The sequence below is a fragment of the Chaetodon trifascialis genome, chromosome 2, assembly GCF_039877785.1.
Source record: "Chaetodon trifascialis isolate fChaTrf1 chromosome 2, fChaTrf1.hap1, whole genome shotgun sequence".
In the NCBI taxonomy this organism is placed as follows: domain Eukaryota; kingdom Metazoa; phylum Chordata; class Actinopteri; order Chaetodontiformes; family Chaetodontidae; genus Chaetodon; species Chaetodon trifascialis.
The window spans coordinates 6,960,363-6,982,540 of NC_092057.1; the positions used below are offsets into that span (position 1 = coordinate 6,960,363).

The 22,178-nt window shown below is 44.8% G+C and overlaps 2 protein-coding genes across 7 annotated transcripts in view; both read right to left on the minus strand.

Moving 5' to 3' along the window:
- Positions 1 to 2,595, minus strand: part of coro2aa (coronin 2Aa) — a 38,197-nt gene extending 35,602 nt beyond the window's left edge. The window contains exon 1 of the mRNA XM_070981656.1: positions 2,284 to 2,595. Within this exon, the coding sequence (XP_070837757.1) occupies positions 2,284 to 2,298 (15 nt within the window). The 5' untranslated portion in view covers positions 2,299 to 2,595. The remainder of the gene's footprint in view (positions 1 to 2,283) is intronic.
- A 3,017-nt stretch (positions 2,596 to 5,612) lies between these two features.
- uso1 (USO1 vesicle transport factor) lies at positions 5,613 to 21,515 on the minus strand. Of its 6 annotated transcripts, XM_070983079.1 has the most exons (26): positions 21,252 to 21,491; positions 20,166 to 20,252; positions 19,330 to 19,394; positions 19,141 to 19,217; positions 18,873 to 18,884; positions 17,190 to 17,290; positions 16,997 to 17,099; positions 16,811 to 16,866; positions 16,406 to 16,526; positions 16,136 to 16,314; positions 15,902 to 16,042; positions 15,714 to 15,802; positions 15,474 to 15,628; positions 15,168 to 15,373; positions 13,535 to 13,549; positions 12,172 to 12,282; positions 11,894 to 12,012; positions 10,640 to 10,821; positions 10,434 to 10,555; positions 10,191 to 10,329; positions 8,758 to 8,924; positions 7,748 to 7,810; positions 7,164 to 7,262; positions 6,964 to 7,068; positions 6,666 to 6,881; positions 5,613 to 6,464 (listed from the first exon to the last, which is right to left on the minus strand). In XM_070983079.1, the coding sequence occupies exons 1-26, from the start codon at positions 21,315 to 21,317 to the stop codon at positions 6,381 to 6,383; spliced, it is 2,880 nt and encodes a 959-aa protein (XP_070839180.1). In that variant the 5' UTR covers positions 21,318 to 21,491; the 3' UTR covers positions 5,613 to 6,380. The 6 variants fall into 6 exon arrangements, with proteins under 6 accessions (XP_070839180.1, XP_070839172.1, XP_070839207.1 ...); XM_070983071.1 differs by lacking the exon at positions 18,873 to 18,884 and having other exon boundaries at positions 17,190 to 17,292; positions 19,131 to 19,217; XM_070983106.1 differs by lacking the exons at positions 13,535 to 13,549; positions 18,873 to 18,884 and having other exon boundaries at positions 17,190 to 17,309; positions 21,252 to 21,515.
- Positions 21,516 to 22,178: the final 663 nt, after the last annotated feature.

Here is a 22,178-nt window from a genome sequence, read left to right on the forward strand (position 1 = left end):
TTTTGCATATTTTGGTTAAGGTACAGATTAAACGAACAAGACACAGCGTGTTAACTAGTGAGCTAGAAGAGTTGGTGGATTTGTTAACGATCTCCAGTGTGAGCCAGGCTATTTCCCCGTTTCCAGTCTTTATGCTAAGCTACGCTAATTACCTCAGCTTCAGCTGTGTAACACACGACCAGCTGAGTGATATCAAACTGCCATCTAACTCTAAAATAAGTGTATTTCCCAAAATGTCTCAGTGAAAGTAAAGAGAACAGCATTTATGGAGAAAATACAATTCTGACAATATAGTTCTTTGTTTTAACACATGTTGTCATGTAAATGTCTACTACAGTTCAAATAAAATTCCTAATTTTGGTGGGTTGCTGGTCTGCTGGGCCTCAGGTCTGTAGGCCCAGTTTGAGCTAATGCTAAAAACGAGTTGGACAACATGGTTGAAGTAAATATCACTATTTTCCATTATCAACATATACCATGATATGGAAAATAAGCAAAGAGTCCTTAAACAGTGGTACTGGAGTAATGGAGAGACCATATTAAACTGCACTCGGTCCAGGCAGAGTGCGTGTCCTGGCCTTGCCCCTGTGGAAGTGATGTGCCAGGCCGAACTCCTCGAGCCAGCTGGCACAAAGTCCGAAATTTCTCCCACTGTTCCACATGTGGTGACCATTAGACTCGGCTCATTAAACACAAAGCTCTCAAACTGCTTTTCTTTTGTCTTAAGTTTGTTTATGTCCATCCAGACAAGAGTGCGTAAAAACAATGGGTCCAGACCATCCGGGGAGCTGGTGGACGGACAGACTACAGCCACCCACAGAGCCAAAATAATAGATTTCACTTACAACTAATGATGTGTTTGCAGACATGAAGATGAAATTAACTGAATGTGTACAGAACGATATCTGAGGATACTGTTGCTGATGGCTGTGTGAATCGGGGGCTGCGACTCTGATTGTTTTCTGTGTAGGATCCAAAAGAGCAATAAAAAAAATGACCATCACAGAACCCAAAGTAACATTTTCAGATTGATTGTTTTCTCCAACCAATAATTAAAACTTTTTTTCTTATCAGTCGACCTTTAACCCACTTATCCGTTAAAATATGAACAGACAGCTGTTTCTAAACTGAGACGTGGAGGCTATTTTTATTAAAAACTGAAATAATTTGTAGTTAGTCAATCAACTGAAAATTAATCTGGAACTATTTTAATTTTGATTAATTATTAAATTCTTTTTCATGACAAAAAAAAATACGCTGGTTACTCCCCTAAAAATGAGGATTTCATGCTTCTCTTTAACATGTACAGCAAAGTGAATATTTTTGGTTTACAGACTGTTGGTAGGATTAAACTTTGGCTCCTTGGAAATGACAGTGGCCATATTTATCATTTTCTCAATTCTTACAGCTAAAATGACTCATTGATTAATAGTTGCAGCCCTTGTTTGTTTTGTCCAAACTAGGCTTCAAGCGTTTTTCTTGATAAATGACCTCAATGATTAGTCAGTTATCAGTATCGTTGACGAGAAATTCCTTTTAAATCAACTCATCCGCTCTGAATCGACTCATCTTTTCAGCGTGTATGCATCTTTGTAGTTTTCATAGTTTCCAGTTAACAATCATGTTTAGTTGCAGTCAATCTGCGCCTCAGTTTCATAGATGTTTGTTAAATTCCCTCCCTCTAAAGTGACATGTGGGGCATCCTCCAGCAAAATTAAAAACAAGACAGAAATACCAATTTCCTGGATTCATCTCCTCAAATGTGAAGATTTGTTGCTTTTCTTTGTCTTAAATGACAGAAAACTGAATATATTCGACTTTTTCTGGACTGTTGTTCAGCTAACAAGCTATTTGATGACCTGGTGAAACAATCATCAGACATTTTTCACCAGTTTTCTGACACTTTATAGCCCAAACAGTTAATCAAGTAATGATTAGCCTGATTTCACACTGATCATTGAAGTTGTATCGATGAGGAGCAGGTCATGTGACTTTGATTAAGACGCAGCTTTGAGTGAGCTGATAACAACATCCTGTCTGAACTCAGGCGGGTTAAAAACAGCATGAAAGAGGCTCACAGGTCAGCATGAGACGCCTTTAAACGAAAAGAGCCGGTTAAAACACCCTCACACACGCACACTGTCCTGCCCGGGGGTGGAGGCTGTGCAGCCGCGTGGCGGAGCCGCAGCTCGGAGCCACGCCGCCAGTGGAGCGACTCCCGCAGCCTCCATCCTGCAAACAGAGCGCGCGCAGCGCCGCACGGTTCACCTCGACGGAACTCACCTTTGAGACGGTCATACGGTGCGCGGTGCGTCGGCAGGTGGTGGTAGTTTTCTCTGAAGAGGACTCGGTGAAGTGGAGCTGCTGCTGCTGCTGCTGCTGCTGCTGCTGGTGGTGGAGCCGCCGGGTGGAGACGAGTCGTGTTATAATGCAGGAGGTGGTTGCATGGTGGTCATTTAAAAGTCATGATGCCCGGCGCGACCTTGAGGGTCCCAGAGAGAGAAAGAAGCGCACAATCAGAGCAAATCGCTCCTGAACACAACGCGGCCAGCATGAGGAAAAAAAGAAAACATGAGGAGGAGGAGGGCGGAGGATGAGGAGGGATGCGAGCACAGGATGCGACGAGGGAGGAGGAGGAGGAGGGAGGGGCGAGGCCGTGCAGGTTGATTACACAGAAATATTAAATCAGACCATAAAGTGAGGCTGGAGCCTTTAAAACGGACTGAAATCAGCGCAGTGTGACCTGCTGCAGAAATGAGGCCAAACCACATTTCTTACATCAACTCACGTCTTTATTTTTCCATCAGTGCTTCTTTAAACCGGATGAAGTAAACACAATGCTGTTTTTAAATGATAAAACTGTGGATGGACTCTTCAGCACTTCATGTGAACTCTGTGAATCTGAAGCTCCTTCCGAGGAGTCAGTCTGAGTTTGATGTTCCAGCTGTTTTAAGGTCAGTTCAGCTGATCTGCTGCTGTTTGCTCAAACGTCACAAAACACAAACAGGTGTGGTGACGTCACCTGAGTTCACTTCAGACTGATGCTCGTTTCTCTCATGTTTCGGTTCTAGTGTGGAGTATTTGTTTAATGGTATTTATTCATGATGTCTGAATTTATTATTTTTTTTTTTTATCTTTGCAGCTACGTTTCAGTCAGTCTACTGAGTAATGTTTTTTAACCTAAAACGAAGTCTAATCGACAGTATCGTTTCCTGAGTTTAGTTTATTTCTTCAGGTTTTGCTTATTTTCACATTTAATTTTATTTCTTATGATCTCATGTCACTTGTTGCTGTTTGCACTTTAATGTGAAGCTCATTGAGTTCCACTATAATTAAAAGTGTTATTTAAATAAAACCCACCTAAAATCAAACAAGTGACATACAAATGAATGAAATTCATGCGCAGGGAGAAGAAGTAATAATGTCAAACATTCACAGCATTAAAGATGTGTTTTATATGTTATGACATTTACACTTTACATTTTCTATCATAACAAAGAGATTACAGTCAATATGCTCTGTAGGACTTTAAGAAATATGTCCTAAAGAATAGTTTTTAATCTAAATGACAGCACAGGCTGGTGATCAGTGGAGGCCTGACGCTGTGTTTGACGGGTCCTTGAAGGCGACAGAGAGCACAGGGCGGCTCTCACAGAGGAAGAGGAGGCTCTCAGATCAGCTCTGCCTCGGGCCCTGAGGCCGGTGAAACGGGGTCATCACAGTCTACAGCTGTCAAAGTGTTGATTCACACCCTCTGAATGATACACGTCACAGTGTTTTGCATAGATTCCATATGTTGTTGGCTGTGTGTGTGTGTGTGTGTGTGTGTGTGTGTCTTTCTGTTATGTGGCTGAACAGCTCCTGACAGTGGAGACTTTCGCTCATTAACTATTAACACTAACAGTGACTGAAAATCACATCAAATTAGTATTCAGGTATTTTTTAAAACCATTTTACTTCCAACTTGTTTAAATTCTTCCCGCCTTCCTCCTTAAACATGTGAAGGAACATGAAGTTTGTCATTTAGTGCATGATGTTTGGTGCACATCTGTATTTGAGGGCGTTTGTTGCCCCCCAGTGTTGAAGCGCAGCCATCACAAGAGGAGTCATGATTCTTCCTGTAGTACTCAGGTCCTTCACTTCAGTAAAAGTACTAATCCCACAGTGAAAATACTCTGTTACAAGCAATGTCACCTGAGTGTAATCAGGAAAATGTACTGGAAGTATTTAAAGGAAAGCAAAACCAAAATATCACATTGATGAAGCTCGAAATGCAAAATGTTTAAATGATGGTTAAAATATTTCTCAATTAATTTTCTGTCAATCGACTCATCAATTAATCGTTTCTGCTGTTCTTGTATAAACTGTCAGGCAACTTAATTTTTTACAAAACATATTTTATGAGCTCTTTCTATGTTTTATATGCAACAAAATTAATTAATTAAGCTGTCACCTGGCAGGTCTCCTGGACCACATTTTGCATTGATGACATGCACAGACTCAGCCACACTGTCCCGGCTGATAAGCAGAGAGACGTCCTCCTGACTGGACCTCAGGCCCTGGAAGGAGCCTCGTCATGTGTGGAAACATGAAAAACAAAATGTTTTTCTCCGTGCAGAGTCTTCAGACTGCTTCCAGCACTTTCAGGCGTGGTTTTACTGGAAGAGAAAAAGCGTGAAGTATGTAATCGGCCTCCTGGTGCCCCTGAGGCTCAGCGGTCAAATAGCTGAACTGCTCGGACAAGTTGTCTGACTCCTGGAGTGTAAAACAAGCGTCTTCACAAACACAACAAAAGTGTTTCTCAGAGGAGTCAGAAACACTCAGAAACCAGCAGTTTAATGTCATAAAGTTTCCCTGGTTTTGGTCAAAATGAGTTACTTTAAAAGATTTGATGGTAACTTTCCAGATGAACTGTGGCTCAAAATGCACTGATTCTGGTTCAAGGCTCTGCTCTCTTGTGGACCTCACAGGTCTTTTAGTTAGCATGCTGTCTAAGACTTTAGATGTTAGGAAGCTGTAATCATGTGTTTCTCAGCTCCTTTCAAAGGTTCTTAAGATGAAATGGCTGCATATCAAACAGCGTCAAACTGTAACTGAGCAGAAATATTTCCTCACATGGAGGCTTTTAATTTCTTGAATAAATCTCTAAGTGAAAGGATGACGTGGTGTTCTTCCTTTGTCCTCTTAGTGTTATTTCCTGTTCATGTTTGGTGGAAATTAGAAAATGTTTTTGATTTACTAATAATCGTAATATTATTTGATATTTACTCACAGAAAGGCTTCGTTTCAGATCTCAGTTCTCTCTGAGAATTGACCAGATTGTGACCTTGAACCACAACGTCCCTGTTTGTACATCCACCCACACTGCTGTCCTGTCATCCCCTCACAGGTTTAACAACCATTCACACCTGGTCTCAGGTGATCCCTTTGGATGAGAGGTGAAACTTTTTCAAGGATCTACAGTCGTCCCTGGATCCCTCTCATCCTTTCCGTCCCCGTTTCTTGTCTCCTGTACGTCGCCACATGATTAAGGCATAAAAACGCCTCAAAAAACACCAAATCAAGCTCTATATTCAGACATGAACAACCCTGAAAAGACAAATACACAAGTCTTGTTGTGGATTTAGTAAAATTTAATTTATCTACAATTATCCCTCCATACAGGCATACAGACCGATAGATTCTTTATTCATTTCAATGTGGCTCATAAATCGATAAGTTACACAATATCATACAGAAGCTGGATGCCAGAACTGGACAAAAAGTTGCAAAAATATCTTTTTTGTCTTTACATCTTTTCTGTCAGTGTTTTGCAGCATATTGTAGAGCGGTCAGGTTGTGTCGTCGGAGGGAAGTGGAAAATCTCTGAGTGCTGAAATACTGAGACGCTGACTGTTTGTGGGGGTGAAGGCAAATTCAGGGCAGGTGACGCTGGTGGGAGCAGCAGCGCTCACCAGCGTGTTGATGGTAAAATAATATCAAACCTTTTTTTACGGCTGCTACATCTTAAATCCTCTTCTCTCTGGTGTCAGACGTAAGGAAACACTACGTGACGATACATTACAGACTAAACCATCACAGTCTGACGGTGAAGGTGGCAGAGATGAATGCACTGATGTGTTTGAATCTGTTAGCTGTCACTGAAAACCCAAGAACCACATCCTGGACCAGAAGAAGTCCAAATAACTAACATGAACATGTGATGTGACGAAGGGGTGGAGGACAATGAAAGCATGGCAGCTGGAGAGAGACACCGCTTCAAATATCAGTCCCACGCTTCAGTTTCTCTGTGGCGTCCTGCAGTCTGTCCTCGACTGCTGGCAGACAAGTTCCCATCTCTCTCCTTCTTCTTCTTTCAGTGTTGTGTTTTTTTTCTGTCTCTATTCCTCATCCTCGTCCTCGTCCTCCTCCTCGTCATCGTCGTCTGTTTGGTCCCTGGCGTCGAGGTCGTCTTCATCGTCCACCTGCAAGGAGAGCGTCACAGTCTAACTAGAGCGAACACACAGAAGACGGCTGAGCGGTGGGGACACAAAGCATCGTCTTTGAGGTTTATCGTTAAGTTTACAGTCACGCGTCTCAGTGAAGGGACTAAAAACTGAGTTTATGTGTGGCTGAAAGCTACGTGTGGACATTTAGAAAAACTGCATGATTCTGTCTTTGACTACCGTCTCTCCCAGGGCTTTGAGCCTCTGCTTCAGGCTGTTGATCTTCTGGTCCTGGTCTGCCAGCAGCATCAGCAGGTCGTCCTGCTCCTTCTTGGACTCTTGCACCTCCGTCTGCAGCTTTGCTTTCTCCGTCTGCAGGATGGCCACCGTGCTGTTGGCCGAGGCCAGCTGCTGCTCCAGCTCCGCCCGGCTCTCCGACAGCCTCTTCGCCTCCTCCTGAAGCGGCGAAGAAGAGGTCAGAGGGAACGCTGCACAGACCACACACATCGCACAGACAGCCCAGCACTTATTCACACACCTTGACTTTCTCTGTCTCGGTCATCTGCGCCGTCAGTCTGCTGTCCAGTTCTGCCATCTTGGCGGCGTCCGATGAGCCGTCACTGCCGCCAACTGCGTCCGAGGACTGAGAGAAACCAGCGGAAGGTTCATTAAGTCAGCTTCTCTTCAGAATAATGTGACGCATTTGGCACAAAAATGTCATAGCTGCATGATATTTACGGCAGCGTCGGCTCGTCTGAGCAGCTCTTGTCTCTCCGTCTTCATCTGGTTGATTTCTGCAGACTGGGACTGGATCTGACTCCTCAGGACCTCCAGCTCCTGCAACAAACAGAGTCAACCAACACTGAAACACCTGTTAAGTACAAAGGCATGACCTGAAACCTGCTTTAACTTGAAGTTTTGAGGCTAAGTCTGGTGATACTCTATATTTTTGTTTATCGTCAGAGACTCAGCGATGAACGACGGTGTAACCAGAGTCTGATATACTCTCCCTGCACTGTGCCACAGGCCTCCATTTCTGTCCAAAAACTATTCAAACACATAAATAATTCACACTATTCTGGTAAAATGTTCCTTCATTGCCATGAACATGAGCACGGCAGTTTATTTTTTTTTTTCTGAAGATTTACATCTTCAATAGGACCAAAGAGGCTCGGGGCTGAGTCACAAAAGGAAAGAGAAGTCAGAAAGCACTCAGAGGCAGAGCAGTGCTGCTGGTTTTTGTCTTTTCATGGGATTTGTTGACAATAATAAAACTATAGAATAATAAAAAGGCTTAAGGGAAAGTGAAGGACGGATCTCACCTTGAGCAGTTCTGTGTTGTCTGACGCTGCCGAACCTTCTGCTGTCTGTGACGTCTCCGACCTCTGCAGTGAAACATCAGTGACACAGCGAGATGAAGAGCTGCTCCATTACGATCAGTGTTAAAACCACAGATCTGCTATGCGCACATCACAATCCAAGAGTCTGGCTCGACCACACTGAGCCGAACTTAACAGACCACAGCGGGGCCGAGATTGGGCCTTCAGGGAGGAGGAAGTGTAAGAGTGTGAAGGAAAGGGGAGCGCTGGATTTACGACACAAGACAAAACGAGAGCATCACTGCAGTGTGATGTGGGACAATGATGGTTTATCCCAATTCTCTCGTTTCATAATCGCTGGGAGGCTGAAATAAAATCTGATTAATCGCATGCTGACATGTCACAAATAGGACAGTGACTCCCTGTTTTCATTATCAGTTAATCTGCTGATGATGTTCTTGATCAATTGGTTAATCGTTTAGTTTGTGAAGTGTCAGAAAAGTTTGAAAACTGCAGCTTCCTGCAGAGCTGAAGGTGGCATCTTCAAATGTCTAGTTTTGTTGGATGAGCAGTCATAAGAACCAGAGGAAGGCAGCAAATCGGCCGAAACTAGGGAACGATTAAATCATAATCAAATCGGATTATTCATTTTCTCTGTCTAAACACAGACTTCTACCCCTCGGGGAAGAGTTTCCAAAAAGCAAACAAGCTCTGTATCTGCTTGTTGTTTTCAGTAGCTGTGGTCTGTGTGAACATTGTCGTTGGCAACGACGGAGCGATGTTGTCGTCTGACCGCCGTTTCTGTTTGGGAAACGCTGCTCAGGGCGTCGCCGAGCCGTGCGTGGAGGAGCGAGTCGCCTGCACAGCTCGCCGCCTCCACTTGAAGCTTACGCAAACAAACACACACACAGACATAGTGAGTCTGTGTGTGCGTGCGCCTGCGGGCCCTGACAACAGATACGACACACACGAACACACACACACATAGATGCTGTACGCAGACGTTTACTAACCAGCGTGCTGATGAGCGCATCTTTGTCACTGAGCTGTGTCTGAAGGAGCGTGTGCTGCTTGCGGAGCTCCTCCACCTCCTCTCTGAGCTGAGTGAGCTCCTCCGTCTGCAGCCCGTTCACCTGTGAGGCGTCTCCCTGGCTGTTGGACTGACTCTGGTTGTCCTTACCTGAAGTCAAAAAACAGCACACGAAATGTCACATTCAGAGCTGGAGAAGTCACCTGGAAACAGCAGCGGGAGTTTGGATGAATCGAGTAATTGCTAGTGATTCATTTGTGTTAGCAAGCAAGCTAACGCTAGCTATCATTAGTCAGCTAATACCATAATCACACTAATAATTGTAACGTGCTTTTTGTTGGACTCTTTGTTGTGGTCGGTGGCTAACGTTAGCCATTGTTCCACACTGTTGATGCTGCAGGAGTATGGAGGAGGCGGAGGAGCACACGTGAACCTCACTTTGAGGTCAGTCCACAGGCTTTTATATGCAGCCGAGAGGGTCGGGGTAGGTCTGAGCATCAGCTGCTCCACTACAGTAAATCATCACAGAAAGACAACTCTTCATCTTATTTAATTTCATCTGTGTGTGAGAGTCTTTAGAGGCATGTCTGTTTACAGTCTGGGTTTTGCTTACATAGTTTTTAGCCATCATTCTATACACACGCTAACATTTTAGCCTCCATCGACGCTCTTTAGATAAGGGTTAGGGTTAGGACTGTGGACTTTGTCACACTCAGCATTACTACAGAGAGAAAATGAAACCACGGGAGTCATCAGACGAGTTAAAAACAAATCCAGTTTCACCAGATTAACTTCAATTCTTCATCAGAGGAAAAAAACAACAGCACGCACTGTCGACTTTCAGCATCTGATTAATCTCACTTGTTTAAGCCTGAGCTGCTGTGTTCACTGTCGTCTGACTGGTGCATCCACTCTCATTTTCTGAATAAGAGATTTGACGTAATGTTGTAAAACCTGTAGGCTACAACGTCCCAACTCTTCCTAGAGTTGGGACGTTGTTAGCTTAGCACAAAGATAAGAAATATGGGGAAACAGTTAGCCTGGTTCTGGTTTAAACCCCCTTTAAATGACAAACTGTCACTTTCACACAGAAAGCTCACACGTATGGTTCCCAAAATGCTGATCTGCTCCTTTAAATCCTCTCTGATGATGCGTGTAGCTGCCCTGTGAGCACTGCTGTAAAACTGTATCTCACGATGACGCAGCTCATCAACGTCGCCGCTTTATGTCAGCAATGAAGCAGTAAAACGTTACTGTGGACAGAAACAGTGGCCAGAAATACGAAAAGAAGAGCCAGAGCACAGGAATGCGATTAAAGACATTAGTATGACAGAGAACCTCGTGTTAAACTCTGCTCCTGTTTTTTCTCAAGGGCACAGAACACCTGTTAGCAGCTAACCGATGAGGTGAACCCACCTAATTTTAGCTTGAGGATGTTGTACTGATCTTTGTGCTGCTGGATCTGGGACAGCTGCTGCGTGACTGTTGTCTGCAACTGCTCGTTCTGAGAGGACATGGACGACATCTGCTCCTTCAACTCCTGGATCTGAGCGTCCTGACGATCACATGGTCGAAATCAAAGAGTCAACGGGATTAAAGAGAAGTAACATCAAAACGCACGTGCAGACCTGAAAAAGCCACCAGCACTCAGCCGTTTACCTGTTCTCTGATCAGCTCTTTGTACTGAGTTACAATGTTGTCATGTTGCTCTAAAGTCTTCTTCACCTCCTCTTCCTTCTTCTCCTCCTCACTGGATTTGTGAACTGCTTTGGTGATCATACCTACAACAAAAATCATCTGTTAAAACAGCATGAAACTTCGCTGATAACGACGGTCGAGCTAACTCTGAACGGTCTGTGACTGACCCTCCAGCTCTTTGACCAGCTTGGTGAACTCGTGGTCGAACAGCATCTGCTCTGGAGACGGGAAGACGGGCTGCGGCTTCTGGGCCGCCCGCGAGTACAGCTCGTGTTTGGTGATGAAGCCCAGTTTCTCCACAAAGTTTTCCTTTCCGATCCGCTTCTCGATGAGCTGCTTTAGCTTCTCTCTGAGGAGGACAGAGACGACAAGGCAGGTCTTAAACGGGACGACCTGTGGGAGGCAGAGTTTGACTTCTTCCCTCTTCGTGCACCTTTGGAAGTAGGTGAGGTTGTGCCTGAAATCCCTTCACTGCTTCTAAACTGGTCTCAAACAGGACACAGCTCTGTAAGAGTCAGTGCGTTGACATGATTCAGGTGATTTGATGTTTCCAGGCTTCTGAAGGAAACCTAGTTTGCTTTATTGGGTCATTTAGGGGCCGTGTGCAGCTAAGAGTGTTTTCCTCAGTTCTAATTGTTTGCAATTGGGGTGCTGAGAGTTGAAAAGTGCTCAACTTTGGGTAAAAAGCTGCATTTGAAACTCCGTCCTGCTCACACAGAAGTGCTGCCTGAACCAAACGATGAGACTCTGATCTCATGTCCCCACACAGACCAGCTGGTCCGTCCTCTTTCTCTTCACCCAGAGCGATGGACAGAGCACGTGCTCGACCTTGTGCCAACATTTTTTTACATTCAGTATTTACTGGTAACACAAAGTATCTGCAACATCAGATATGTGCAGCATGTGAATTAACCGTTACTTCTGCAGATATTCTGCATCACAGCAATCAAAGCGTCTCAGTCTTTGAGGACATGGACAAACAAAGGTCCGACTCTGGTAAAGCTTGATTACTTCTTCCTGCATGTGTTTTTAAAGGTTAATACACCGTATGTGCACATTAAGGGTGTGAGGAAAGTAAAGCAAAGAGAGATGACTAATCCTCTTTCAAACTAAAATAACTAAATTCAAATGAGTCAAAATAAGTCAGTGTTTTTACAGCAGAACCATTTGTATGACTCAGGTATACATATCACACATATAACATGGAGAAACTGCCCAAAACAAACTCAGGCAGCAGTGTCACCTCACATGTTAGCTTCAATACACATGTTAGCTTCGATACACTTAAATAAATGTGGTTTTAGACTAAGAAGACAACAGTTTTACTGTTTTCCTGTTTGTGTGCCCACAAAATGTGACTCATTTGTTCAGTAATAACATCTAGATAGCAGGTCGTGTATTTTGAGGGTGTGTGATCTCACTTGGTGTAGTTTTCCAGCGAGTTGTCGTTGTAATAGATGCAGATGCCGAGCAGCAGCGCACACAGGCCCTGCACCAGCCTTTCATCCTCTCCCAGGTTCTCTGAGATCTGAGCTGTCAGCTGCAGGAGTCACCGAGTCAAGGATGCACTCAACACCAACACTTTCCAACCTGGAATCTCAAAGGAGTAAAATAATAGTTTGCACTCAAACCTATGGCCTAATCCAGACATTTACTTTAATGAAGCCGGTGTTCGGTTTGCAAGCTGCTTCAAGGATACAAAGGGAACGTTTTCCTGATTGTGCAGAAAGTGTGTGACCGCGATCGGACAGTTGCTGATCCATGTGCACAGCAGCATGAGGAGGCCCACCCTGGTCTGCACTTTACTGCCCTGAAGAGCACAAGAGAAACAACAGAGGTCAACATGTGCATCTGGGATGACAGTAAAAACGACTGACAAGAGTCCAGTGTAGACCAGCCGTGTACGGGGGGACCGGAGGGGAAAATATGGGACGTTATATGCATCAGGTCAAGTGGGCATAATCAGGGTCAGACTGGCGACTTAATTATAATTTGAATCCTGGTCACAGACTCTTAGATTTAGTCCAGATTGGGACATTAGTTAGCAACAAGTTATTTCTTTAAAGAGGAAGCTATAATTTGCTGAGTGTGACACAAAACAACCCAGAAATCCAACAAATTACTGCTAATGTGTTCAATCCAAACAGGAAAAGGAAAGTGAAAATGGGGACTGAATATGTGATGGTGTTCATTTTGCTGACACGTGACATTTCTGACACTTAGCCCAATTTTCTTCCTCTCATCTGATTTCCCAATCAACAGAAATAAGGAGAAGGTTAAGTGAACCCATCACTGCTTCACTGGGAGCACTTCAATCACATCAACACTTAGTAGTTAATAAGGTTATAACAAACCAAAAACTGGGACAGAATTAACACATTCAGTATATTCAGACATGGTTATGTTGGCCAGAGCGAGCTGTGTTCACCTGCATGAACACATAAATGTCCTTAAAGCCTAAAAAAAACTCTTCTTTACCTCCAGCCATCGTGTACTCAGCGTGTTCACAATTTTAAATTAGTTTGTGTTTTCACTCTGTCTTGCAATCCAAGTATCACACAATCGTAATTTCACTGTATTCCAGCTATCAGCTCATGCAAAGCAAATCCCGCAAAATGTGCTTTTTAAAGGGCGGAAAATGAGCTGTAATAACGAAAAGAGGACATGAAAATGCTCATGCATTGCCAAGAAGCAGGTAAGAGGTTTAAGATCTACCACACATATTTCCTCTGCTTCCAGTGGACACGAAAGTAATGATGCAGTTTGAAATAATTGATCTCAACCAGCTGCAGAAAAAGAAAGGATGACTTTCATGGAGTTGGAAAGTAAGATGATGAAAATCAGTAGAGATTAAAACGCAGTGCTACACGCTACGCCGTAGCTTAAGGCTGCTAATGAGCTGGTGCATCAACGCTTAAGGCACATCATGCTTTAGGAGGAGCAGACGTCTGTCGTCTAGTGAAATAAATGGTGCCGAACTTATTGAAGTGTGGAGATCTGAGCGATGAAGGTGAGGGTAAAAACTTAGAAGCATTCCAAACTACAAAAACTTACGAAATCACCTTTTCAGATTTAGTCTCCAAATGTGACGTAATGCAAAAATGAAGAGGAAAACAAAAGACAGGAAAATGACCACAGGTATTAATTGAACACACACGCCTCAGCAAAAGAAATCACACACTGTGTTTGTGTTTGTGTGGAAACCGAAGACTCCTTCAAGTCACTGACACCTTTAACGTGAACCATCACAACAACGGAGAAAGTCATCTAGACACAACATTAGCATGTTAGCTTTAAATCTCAAAGCTAGCTGACCACATTCTTGTCAGTCTGAGGCTCACCCGTCAGCGTCTCCCTCCATCTTACCCTCTCCATGAAACACTGCCTCACCTGGAGCTGCAACCTGCTCCCCACCCAAAGAGGTACGACTGCCAAGGCCTTCAAGTGCTGATTCTCATCTTTATCCACATTAACTGGAGCAAAATGGGCGCCAGAAGCTCTTTGAGGGCAACCAAAAATTCAAGCAGATATTCACAGTTTAGCCGCACATCTTCTTTCTGCATCCGAGTGTCCAAAGATAAAGCTGCATTGTACAACTCATTCTCGATCGCAGCCTTATCCCTGAAGATTGACTCTAGTTCGACCGCTTGACCTCCTGCACTTGATCCCTCCCCACCAGAACGTCTCATTTCACACCCTCATGAGCCCATTTTCATCTCCAGGAGCTGGTTTGCAAAGATCTTGGGATTTGGCAGTTAGTTACTTGCCAAATCCCAACTGGCAACAGACCAGACCCCTCCACCAAATCCTGGTGCTGGCCCCCTTGTTGCTTCCTCTGGCTTGACAACGTAATGTGAGACCTCACCTCACACGGCAGCTCATGCATTTTTAGCAGACTACCACTGACTTCTACTGCAGAAAAAATGGAAGAACTGGCAACTCCAGGGGATGCATGAGGAGAGTCATGCATGCCTTCATCTCAACACTAAAGCTGAAACTCTTCAACATGAACCCACAGTGAAAACTGTTCTTTGCGATGTGCATTTGTCAGCAGGTACATGTAAACAAAAGAAAAACACAACCGAGAGTGGAGACCTCTCACCCAAAAGCTGCTGCAGCGCTGAGCAGACAGATAAGGGCTTGCAGCAAACGGTCAAAGGTCGCGGCTCAAATGAGGTGTTAGGATGACATCACCTGAGATAAAAGCACTGAAAACAGCTGCTGTGTCCCGTTTCTCTGAACCTCTCGAGTGCACACCCGCAGTCCACACAGTGAGAGCAACTAGAGCGTCCAGATCTGTGTGTGGGGGGTGCACCCGTGTGCCACCCCGAGGAGAAGTAACTGGGTCATGGGACGAAGAAGTGGTAGTAAAGAGTTAAAGGGAAGCAAGACCCCCCCAACACGTGGGCCAACGAGAACCCTGCTACAGATGCCAAGCCAAAACAACCAGCATAGGTGTCGCCCGAACACTCAAACCACACACACACAGACACAGTACACACACATTACTCACCCGCCGGATGATCTTATCTCCCTGCAAAACCACAATAACGTGACATTGTTCTATTCACTGTTGTTGACACGTCAGTATTCACCTCTATTTGTCAAAACATGCCTGTTCTTACACAGTCCGTCCCACAACGACACACACAGCCTGCTGGCATGAGCAGCTAAGCGCCGCTGTCAGTGTCCTACCTGGGACAGGATGTTGGTGCACTGCTGCAGCAGCGACACGGGGGGCTTTCCCAGGCTGGTGGCCAGCTGGACCCTCAGCAGCTGCTCCTTCTGGGTGAGGTTGTCCTGCAAGGCGTGAGCCAGGGCCACAGCGGCACACCAGTTGGACAGAGAGTCTGCTGAGAACAGGCCTCCGCACAGCAGCTGGCCTGCCGAGATGGAGTTTGCTGAGGGGAAAAGTGGGCGAGTCAGTAAATGAATAATTAGAAATAATCACGAAACAACTGATACTCCTACATCTAGAATTGGAATCCTGCTATAGCTGACCATCAATGGTGGAGGGCAGCAGCGTCGCCACGATCTCGCCCTGGCCTTTCTGGTTTTTGTACAGGAAACACTGGAAGCAGTAGAGGACTGCACAGCGGAGGACGAACGGTTGTCTCTCATTCACCATGGACATGAGCAGCACCACGATGGCCGGTCTGCAGACAGTTCAAAAAGTTAGAGTCAGTACAGAATTTGAGAAAATGAGAGATTTAATTTCCTGGTTCTCTGCTTGCGTCTGACCTCGGTGGGTTTGACGGAGCATTGACAGACGCAAAGTAGTCCTGGTTGACCTGTGAGCCTCGGATAACCTCTGATACAGTGTTGATGGTCTGAAACAAAGAGGCCGGATCAGGAGCTTGAACGCAGGAGCCACACCTTCTGAGCGAGCTAATATTATTGTCTGCGCTGGTTAGTACGACTGCTGTTACCTCAGTGAGGATGTCAGCAGGCACTCCGGTGGCCATGAGGATGGTGCACAGCTGCTGCAGCAGACCACACTGGTACATGGACTTCTGACAGCTGGCTGAAGCTCCAGGAGAGTTCACAGGAGACACCATGACTCGCACCAACTGGGAACAGAGCATGGTGCAAGATTTAATCAAAACAATGCTGTTCCCACTGTTCTGCTCTTCAGTCAAAGCGACGTGGCTGCTCTGTGCTACCTGAAGCATGAGGTGGAGGTTGGTGACCTTCTGTGCAGACCAGCCAGAGTTATCGTCGCCGACCTCGAACCAGGGCTTCATTCTCTGAATGTAGGAGCCCTCTTTGAAGAAGTTCTGATTGGAGCTGTTGTTCTTCAGCAGGTTGAGCAGCAGCAGCAAACAGTCCTCCACCACAATACCTGCACCGAGGAGAAAAGGATGCACAGCACAGACGTCAGGTTGTTTGGATTTCTAGAGACGCTCCTGTTGTGAATCTCAAAATCCTTTTACCTCCATCACTGCTGCCCTCTTCTGTGATGATATCCAGAAGACGTTCAAACGCGTTCTCAAACGCCACTATTTTCTGAATGGCAGCGTTGCTTTTGGTCAGCTGTTGAAGCAGCAGCAAGCCCTGTTGGAGGAGAGAAACAGCTCGTCACCCACATCCGAACATACGGCCGCTGTAGGGTTATATTTATATTTGACTGTCATGAGAAAAAGACCTGCGTTAAACACTCAGCGAGCGTCCCGGCTACAATCTGCCTCCTGCATTGTTTTAATGGGAACACTGAAATGAATGAGAGCGATGCTTTTTGTCCACACAGAGCTTGAGACGGTCTGAACGTGACCTTCAGAGGCTTTCGTAGGTGGTTTAGAACAAAGTGGTCAGCTCAAGCAGCAGAGACAGGTACTCACATCATTGCGAATGACTTCTCTAGAGTCCGCCAACAGGTCCATCAATCTGGAGACACCTGCGGATGAACACATACGTGACCTCAAGAGGGATGCAGATATGTTGATGTGAGACTGACGGTGCAGGTCGTGAGTAAAATCCTGACATTATAAAAGAAGTTTGATCAGGCGTGCAGAGGGGACGCTCACCCATGGGGCTGACCAGAATGATGCCCTGGACCTGGACACCCTGGTTCTTCAGGAGAGCAGTCAGCAGCTTCACTCCAGGCCAACGCACGTGGAAGTCAAACTCCTGCCAATCACATCAGGGCATAAATATGTCAGGCAGCTGTTAGGACAACAACACAGACCTGCTGACACCGGAGCACAAACAGTTCAGCACCTCCAGCAGAGTGAGAAGCAGCGTCACATGTTCGGGGTCCTCGATGAACTTGTCTGTGAACTGGACTCCCAGGTCATCTGCCTGCTTCTGGGCGTTCTCATCTGTGGGGGAGATTGAAGGCTGAAATGAACGTCTCCGACCCGACGAAGACTACAGCAGAAGTCATCAGTTCAGTGAGGAAACCAGCTGGTTTGTTCAAAGCAATCAGCCTGAGGTCGAACACTGACTTTACAGAGAATATGGAAATTTACTAAAGGACGGTGTACACGCTCAGGGTGATACTTGTGAACGCGCCTTCTGGAAAAATAAGGTGACACACAGATGAGGGGGCAGCTGCGTGGAGGGGTGAACAGGGTGGGCTCAGGAGAGGTACTGTGAGAGGGAAGTAGGAGAAGACATTTAATGTGGGATGAGCTGAGAGCTTTAGGCTGGTTAGCTGACAATAAGTGTGTACCTAACTGAGAAATCTGGCCATAACTTAAAAGGTATTTTAAGATAGAAGGTATCTAGTAATGCAGATACTTCTAGATGTATTTACCCAGGTTTTGATTTCTGCTACCACCCACAAATCACATGAAAAGCTGCAATGATCAGTGTATTTATATGAAAATGTACTGCGAAGAGGGTCATTTCTGGTGATGAGACCACACATAATCATCACCTGCCTCCACAGCGTCAAGGTTCTTTCAGCTCACTCTCATCAGGCAGCTTTTTTCAGAGAAAACACTCCGATAAATCCACTGCGCTCTGCATGCTCAGCAGCAAACAGAGGACAGAAAAAGCTGGTGACTAACTAGAGAACGTAGTGGAGCGTTTAACGGCTAAAGAGGCAGATGTTTCCCTCAGGAAGAAAAGACCTAAATAAAGAGTGAGCACATTCGGCTGAAATCTGCCAGGCGGCCAGAAACACAGTCAGAATGATAGAGAACTATTTGTTCTTCATAATGGGCCAAATCGAAATAAATTAAGGTAGGTTGGGAAAAAAAGAAGGAAAACGTCTTTTAAGAAACTGTCCCTGATTGTTAAGAAGCTTCAGATCTCAACACAAAATATTAGAGTCTACAACGGGAAGGCGATGAACGAGGATTTACCACGAGAAGCAGACTGAAACACACAGTATGATTTCACCACAATGGCGGAAAAACAACCAGATCTTAAAATATGAGGGAAGCAAAGGAGCGATGAGACATGACAGACAGAGGTCCAGGGATGTGATGCATTAGTGAAGCGTTCTTGTTACCACCCAAACAACTTCTAGTCACTTTCCTAGTGCCCACTGGTTTTAGTGAAGTTAGTCACCTAGGAGTACTACAACTACTGCGCGGACAGCATGGTTTGAGTACTGACCAGGCACGGAAACAGTCTTATGCTTCCCTGAGACAGGGAGGGGGGTTACTGCGTCTGCGAGAGCAGGGGAGGGGAGAGGAAGTTTAAAGCCTCACCCAGAAGCTAGCATTCATTTCAACCACTGTGAAGAAATGTGAAATCAGCCGACTGATTCATGTGAAAACATGCCAACCAAGGCTGGAGATGACAATCTGTGCACTGCAGGAGGCGTAAACAAGAGTATTAATGTGCTCTTTTTCCACATCCCGACCAAGAGGAACTGATTGGTTTGTAAGTGCTGGTGGTTAGCGAGGGGGTGGGGTGGGGGTGGCATCATGCACAGGGAAAGAGTTTTACCTTCTGATTCATCTGTAGGGTTAAAACATGGAAGAGAAGAGAGACGAGAATCTTTATATGAAGCAGTCATGAACAGTGTACAGATGAGGGGAGTGCAAACTGAGTCCAGGTGACATGAACTGAACTCATTTACACATGCAAACAATACAACGGCTCAGTCAGTCAACACTGTTAACAGTGGCCGCACAATGAGGAGGAATTATCTGTAAATGATGGCCAATCTCATGGGAATGCAGTGGTTTGTAATAACCGTGGGAGGGCTCAGTACCTTGCTCTTCCTCGTCATCGTTGCAGATGATGTTGTACAGTGTGTCCAAAGCGTAGCCGAGGATTTCAGAGTCGGACCTGTTCGATCAGCAGGAGGAAGCAGAGTGTTAGCGAAACACTTCTACTGCACGTTGGTTAAACAGTGACAGGTGCAAAGCTAAACAAAAACACTAACACTGCATCATCATACCTGTCAGTTTGCAGTATGTTAATCAAGTGGTCCATCGCCTGTGTGCCAACTTCCATGCGGTATTTCTACAAAACATGATAAGTAAGGCGAGTTTAGCCGCTCAGAGTGTTGAACACAAGACATACTGTAAAAGAAACACATCACTTAGAAAATACAGGAAGTGGACACATCCATGTCTGTGTTTCTGACCAGTGCTGTCACTGTGCGTTAATGTGCAACCCTGTGCCTCCTAAACCCCTTTTTCATGCCTGATCAACTCATTACTCATGGCTGATGGAGCAGCCAGTGACAAAACAGTCCATGAGCAGAGCTGCATTTGAAGAAGTCCAGTTTTTAATCAGCAGAGTTTGACAAATCGTTGACATGAAAACAGGAGAGCAGGGATTTTAGTCCTCCTGTAAATGAAAAACTGTTAACACACTAAACACCTGCTGGATTAAAGAAGCACTGGAAACATCACTAATGTTGATTAACACAAATCTCTCCCCACAGACCCCATCACACACACACTCAGCTACCAGTTTATTAGGTACACATAGCTAAATCTGATGCAGTCTAATACAGCAGCCCTGTAACACAAACTGATATTTATGAAGCTTCAATGTTCAGTTTTTATTGTTTTTCTACTCTGACGGTAAAACCGAGCAAAACCATGAATCCAAACTGATCACGCAGTTAAATCATCGCAACAAATGAACATTACAACCTTCACAAAGGGAGGATTTACTGCAGAGGTTGGTACCAGACCGCATTGGGTTTAGCTAGCTGTACCTAATAAACTGGCAAGTGGGTGTATTTCTGCTGCACCTCTTTCCTAAGGTAACTTTATCGTTTACCTTAGAGAGGGACTTCAGAGCCCGGACAGCATCTCTGCGGTCTTCTAGGAGCGTGGAGGAGGCAACCCGGTCACACAGCTTCTGGATCTGTCCGTGGAGAAATCATTATTTAATTCATAGTTCAAATCGATCATTAGTTCATATTAAACTGGTAACATATGCCACATTGCTTTAATTTAAGGGGCGAAAAAACACTGGTCTAGAGGACAGAAATACTACGTTTTGTCTGGATAAGGGCAAGAAACTACCACTGCAATGAATGAGACAAAGATCAACTGACAAGCAGCACATAAACATCGTTTACTAACTCAAAAAAGCAGATTACGGTTTAGTTACTCTTTAAATGGCAGTGGTGGGAAAGACGGCGCTGACATGAACATTTCAACAAATTCATGATGAAGCATTCTGCAGGAGGGACAAGCTGTCTCTCTAAAAAGACAAAACAGGAATGTCTTCGGACAAAGATCTCATTATGTGACTATGACACTCAGTCACAAACAGGAAAACGCTGCATGAAATATTCTGCATTTCTTAGATATCACACAGTGAGATGCTGTTTCATACTGGGATTACACCCTGGGAGGATTTTCTACTTTTACTTATTTATCATTTATCGGTGACGCTGCACAGCAACACCAGTGTGATAATGTGCTACTTCATCTTGAATGCCTTTGACTTTCCTTTACACTGGACGTGAATATATTCAGCTTTTGTATCGTTGGAGGTTACTTAAAAATAAAGACACTGTAAGGAAGGTGCTGACTGACTGTTCATATTGTGTTTTCTTTCATTCATTTTCCAGTTCATTGAAGCTGAACGTATGAAAACAGCAGACTTGTCAGACAGCCCTGCTGCTGAATGACAGATATGCTACGTTGGCTAATTAGCCTTCAGACTAGCTCGTTGTTCTAATTTAGGGAGGCCGCAGTCTCTGAATGCATATTTCTGTCTCTCTTTAGAGAAAAATACATCGTCAGTGTGAAAGCACATGTTTTATTGGTGACGTGTGTGTAGTCTGTTTGTCAGGTAACGTCAAACAGCGGTGAAATGTAAGCTAGCAGCTGCTAGCCGGGGCTGGTTTCCTACCGTCTCAGCTCCGGACGGCTGCGGCCCGGCTGCCTGCCCCCCCATCACTCCTCTGAAGAAGTTCATCTTTACAGACGTCCTCTCGGTGCCGTATTCAAAGCGTTTCTCCTTCTGAAAACCCCTCACACTCCCCCCTCAGTGGTCCGTGCAATAATTATGTGAACAGAAAAGGAAAAAAGGTACACAAAAATGATTTTTACACTGCGGACTGCCCGTCCGATCCCGGAACACAACTGTGGCTGCACTGCGCATGCGCGCAGACGTGGCGATACGTGGCTGACGAGCGGACAAGAGAGTTCAACGATTTAAAGGGCAAGAAAAAGCCATTGATTGGACTGTGTGTGAAAGATCACACAGCAGCACGAAGACCAGTTTCAAACAGTTATTACTGCGTGAAAAATACCGCAAAAGCAATGGAAATATGGAAAACACTGGAAAAAAAAATATTCCGCTACCAATAAAAGGTCATAATTAAAAATCCCACGTGACTGAAAGAACAGGTGTTTATCAGAAAAATGTACTTAAATATCAAAAGGAAGTGTGCTCAATAAGCAGCAGACGGCTTCTCACACTGCTTTATCAGTACATATTGAATAATTATTATAATATTATTGCCATATTATTACTTGTGCATAAACACGTAAGAAGCAAAAATAAAAATATAGCTTTAAGACCTTTATTGGTGTCGTGCTCAGGTGGCGCATGGTTCATTTGAGATGGTGCACACCTGGGGACATGGTTTATTCTGGGTCTTTGCTGTCGGCCAGTTGAATCTGTACCAATGCTTATATCTTGTAAATGTGTTACATGTTTTGTATGTAAAATCTCAGTCAGCAAAGTGGCAACTAGGGCTGTAGAAATGACAATATTTCTGTGTGAGTTGTAGTGGAGTAGAAGTATAAAGTACCTCAAAAATGTACAAGCGGT

What these genes read in the sequence shown, in the direction of transcription:
- uso1 (XM_070983079.1), bottom strand. Translation starts at nt 21,317, where the DNA reads ATGAACTTCTTCAGAGGAGTGATGGGGGGGCAGGCAGCCGGGCCGCAG. An exon ending in CTGCTGACATCCTCACTGAG is followed by an intron (nt 15,803 to 15,901) that starts GTAACAGCAGTC and finishes TCTTTGTTTCAG; the next exon opens with ACCATCAACACTGTATCAGA. An exon ending in ATCAGGAAAACGTTCCCTTT is followed by an intron (nt 12,013 to 12,171) that starts GTATCCTTGAAG and finishes TGACTCCTGCAG; the next exon opens with CTGACAGCTCAGATCTCAGA.